The sequence below is a fragment of the Nannospalax galili genome, unplaced genomic scaffold (assembly GCF_000622305.1).
Source record: "Nannospalax galili isolate Female #2095 unplaced genomic scaffold, S.galili_v1.0 scaffold734, whole genome shotgun sequence".
NCBI lineage: Eukaryota > Metazoa > Chordata > Mammalia > Rodentia > Spalacidae > Nannospalax > Nannospalax galili.
In genome coordinates, this window is record NW_008337073.1 from 3,479,234 (window position 1) to 3,483,166 (window position 3,933).

The following is a 3,933-nucleotide window of genomic DNA, read 5'->3' on the forward strand; positions in this document are numbered from 1 at the left end:
CTCTGGCGTTCAGGGTCCATTTGCATAGTCAGAACCTGACTCTTGGAGGCAATGTCCTTGGCCGTCTGGTCGGCTAGGCGGTTTCCCCTCGCCTCAGGGTGATTTCCTTTCTGGTGACCTGGACAGTGCATTATGCTGAGTTCTTTTGGTAAAAACAAAGCCTCTAATAGTGCCAAGATTTCTGCTTTGTTCTTTATTTCCTTCCCTCCTGATGTGAGAAGCCCCCTTCTTTTGTAAATTTCTCCGTGGATGTGTGCAGTGGCGAAGGCGTACCGGCTGTCAGTGTACACATTCAGCTTCTTACCTTCTGCCAGCCGCCGGGCCTGTGTCAAGGCTATCAGTTCGGCCTTCTGTGCGGACGTTCCTTCTGGTAAGGGCTCGGCCCATATTACCTTGCTGTCTGAGGTGACTGCGGCTCCAGCCCGGCGTTGTCCCCCTTCAAGGAAGCTGCTCCCGTCTGTATACCAAGTGTGATCTGCCTTCTCCAGTGGTTTGTCGCTCAGGTCTGGTCTGGTGCCGAAAACCTCCGCCAGGACCTGATGGCAGTCATGGTTGCCCTGCGAGTCGGATTCTTCTGTGCTAGGTAGCAGGGTTGCAGGATTGAGAGCGACGGGGGGTCCGAACTGGATGCGGTCAGAGTCCAAAAGCAGAGCCTGGTAATGAGTCATCCGGGCGTTTGAGAGCCACCGATCCGGGGGCTGTCTGATGAGAGACTCTAGGGCGTGGGGGGCTCGAACACAAAGAGGCTGACCCAAAGTTAATTTAAAGGCATCTTTGACCAGGACTGCCAGGGCTGCCACCATTCTCAGACAAGGGGGCCAGCCGGCTGCCACTGGGTCTAGTTTCTTTGACAAGTAGGCTACAGGGCGTCTCCATGGCCCTAATTTTTGGGTCAGGACCCCTTTCGCGTACCCCAACTTTTCGTCCATGTACAGTTCAAATGGCTTTGTTAGATCAGGCAGGCCAAGAGCCGGGGCCTCCACCAGAGCCCTCTTTATGTGGTCGAAGGCTTGTTGATGGTGATCCTCCCAGATGAAGGGTTCATCTGTCTTGGTCAGGAGATATAGGGGGGCCGCCATTTCTGCGAACCCTGGAATCCATAAGCGACAAAACCCGGCAGTCCCCAGAAATTCTCTCACCTGTCTGTGATCACGAGGTGCTGGGATACCCAATATGGTTTCCTGGCGAGCTGATGTCAACCATCTCTGTCCTCCGCTCAGCCGGTATCCCAAGTAGGTTACCTCTTTCTGGCAGAGTTGGGCTTTCTTCGCTGAGGCTCTGTATCCCATCTGTCCCAGTTCCTGTAAAAGAGCCTCCGTACCTGCCAGGCATTTTTCCTGTGTCTCTGCCGCCAGCAAGATGTCATCTACATATTGTAACAAGATCAGGTGAGGGTGGAGGGTCCTGAAAGCAGCCAGATCTTGGTGTAGGGCCTCATCAAAGAGGGTGGGGCTGTTCTTAAATCCCTGAGGCAGTCGTGTCCAAGTAAGCTGTCCAGAAATTCCCAAGTCGGAGTCCTTCCATTCAAAGGCAAACAAGGGCTGACTCTGATGGTGCAGCTTCAGACAGAAGAAGGCATCTTTTAAGTCCAGTACGGTGTACCAAATGTGGCTAGGAGACAAGGTGCTCAGCAGGTTATAAGGATTCGGGACCGTGGGGTGGATATCTTCTACCCGCTTGTTAATTTCCCTTAAATCTTGTACTGGTCTGTAATCCCCGCTTCCTGGTTTCTTAACAGGCAGCAGAGGGGTGTTCCAGGCTGACCGACAGGGGATTAATATTCCTTGCTCCAGCAGTCTCTTAATATGTGGCCTGATTCCTTGGCGGGCTTCGGCCGTCATAGGATATTGTTTAACAGCCACCGGTGCCGCGGTGGCCTTTAATTCGATAATTAGGGGTGGCCGATGTATAGCTAATCCCATTCCTCCTGTCTCTGCCCAAGCGTCAGGGTATTTGGCCAGCCATTGGTCTATGTCTGTTTGGGCAGGATGGGGATCATGATGTAGTCTATATTCATCTTCTAATTTAAGGGTGAGCACTTGTATAGGTGCTCCTTTAGAATCAGTAATCTTGGCTCCCTTATTTTCAAAATGGATGTGTGCTCCAAGTTTGGTTAGTAGGTCCCGTCCTAGTAGGGGGTAGGGGCAGTCTGGTACGTGCAGGAAAGCGTGAGTGACTGTTCCTGAAGCAAGCTGGACTTTCCTGCTTGTAGTCCAGTGATAGCGTTTGGCTCCAGTTGCCCCCTCCACCCATATAGTTCTTTTGCTGAGTGGGCCAGTCATCTGGGTGAGGACGGAATGTTGCGCCCCAGTATCTACCATAAAGGTGACTGGCCTTCCCCCCACTTGAAGAGTTACCCTGGGCTCAGGTGGGGGTTCCTGGCCCCGACTTCCCTAATCAAGCTGAAGGACCTCGGCTTTTCTTTCTTCTGGGTTTTTCTTTCTCCTGGGGCAATCTTTTGCCCAGTGTCCTTTTTCCTTGCAGTAAGCGCATTGGTCCTTTTCCAGTCGGACAAGCCGATTGTCTCCCTTCCTTTCTACTCTGCCTCTTCCTTCCTTTCTCACTACTGTGGCCAGGATTCTACTCAATTCCTTATTCCGCCTTCGGTCTCTCATTGTCTCTCTATCCTCTGCCTCTCTTTTCTGTCTCTCCTCTTTTTCCTCTGGAGTTTCTCTTTTGTTAAAAATCCTCTCTGCCTCTCTTAAGAGGTCTCTAAGACCTTGCCCCTGCAGATTTTCCATTCTCTGGAGCTTACTCCTAATATCAGGAGCTGACTGCCATATGAAAGACATCGAGACACTCACTTCTTGATCGGGGCTATCGGGGTCAAAGGGAGTGTACCTCCGATATGCCTCTTTAAGTCTTTCTAGAAACACAGTGGGTGGCTCGTCTGCTCCCTGTGTCACTGACCTTACCTTGGCCAAATTGGTGGGGCGTCTCCCTGCCCCTTGGAGGCCCGCTACAAGCACCTGGCAATAAAGACGTAGGTGTTCCCTACCTTCAGCCGTGTTGAAATCCCAAGCAGGTCTGGTGAGGGGAAAGGCAGCCTCGATCTCGTTTGGCAATTGGGTTGGTCTCCCGTCTGCCCCCGGGACATGCTTTCGGGCTTCTAGAATGACTCTCTGCTTTTCCTCTGTAGTTAGGACTTGCAGGAGCTGTTGGCAATCGTCCCACGTGGGTTGGTGGGTAAGGAGAATAGATTCTATCAGGGCCGTTAGGGCCTGCGGGTCTTGGGAAAAGGACGGGTTATGAGTTTTCCAGTTGTACAAGTCTGAAGCAGAAAAGGGCCAATACTGAAACTGGTTTCCTTTCCCTCCTACGAGTCGGAGGGGCAGGATGTGTGAGGAATCTCCCTGTCCTCTTCTTTCTCTGAGTCGCCCTGCGATGGGGGAGGGAGCGACCTCCGGTCCTTCTGCTTGGGCTTCGTCTGGAACAGCTGCAGCGGCCTGCGGGGGAGGGTGGTAGGGAGGGGGATTCTCACTCAGCAGATCAGCAGGAGCACTCTCATCAGGGGGCAGAACAGGCTTTTGTTTTACCACAACAGGACACAAGGAGGTGGTCGAAGGGTCCGGATTAGGGGCAGAAGGGAGGGGGACTCTTCGTGCAGGACTGAGAAAAGGAGTCACCCACGGTGGTGGGTCAAGGGAGAGATTTTCCCAAGTGACTATATAGGCCACTTGGTCCGGATGTCCCGTTAGTCCAGGGGAGAAGATCTTAGCTTTAACCTGCAAAATAACATCAGAATCAAAAGTCCCATCCCGAGGCCAACCGACATTAAACATGGGCCACTCGGAGGAACAAAAGGTTATCTATTGATTTTTCTTGATTTCCATAGATTGCTTGTGGGCTCGGCTCTTGACTTCTTTCCAGTGATCTAAGGTCAGACTCAAAGAGGTAGTTAGCTGTTGTCCCCTTTTAGGACTTTCTAGAATT

The 3,933-nt window shown here is 52.1% G+C and overlaps 1 protein-coding gene across 1 annotated transcript in view; it reads left to right on the top strand.

Moving 5' to 3' along the window:
• The window catches only part of Ccdc38 (coiled-coil domain containing 38), a 62,790-nt gene that overhangs the window by 32,567 nt on the left and 26,290 nt on the right, over positions 1-3,933 (top strand). Inside the window, 2 exon segments of the mRNA XM_029563106.1 lie at positions 260-370; positions 1,059-1,232. Of these exon segments, the coding sequence (XP_029418966.1) occupies positions 260-370; positions 1,059-1,232 (285 nt within the window).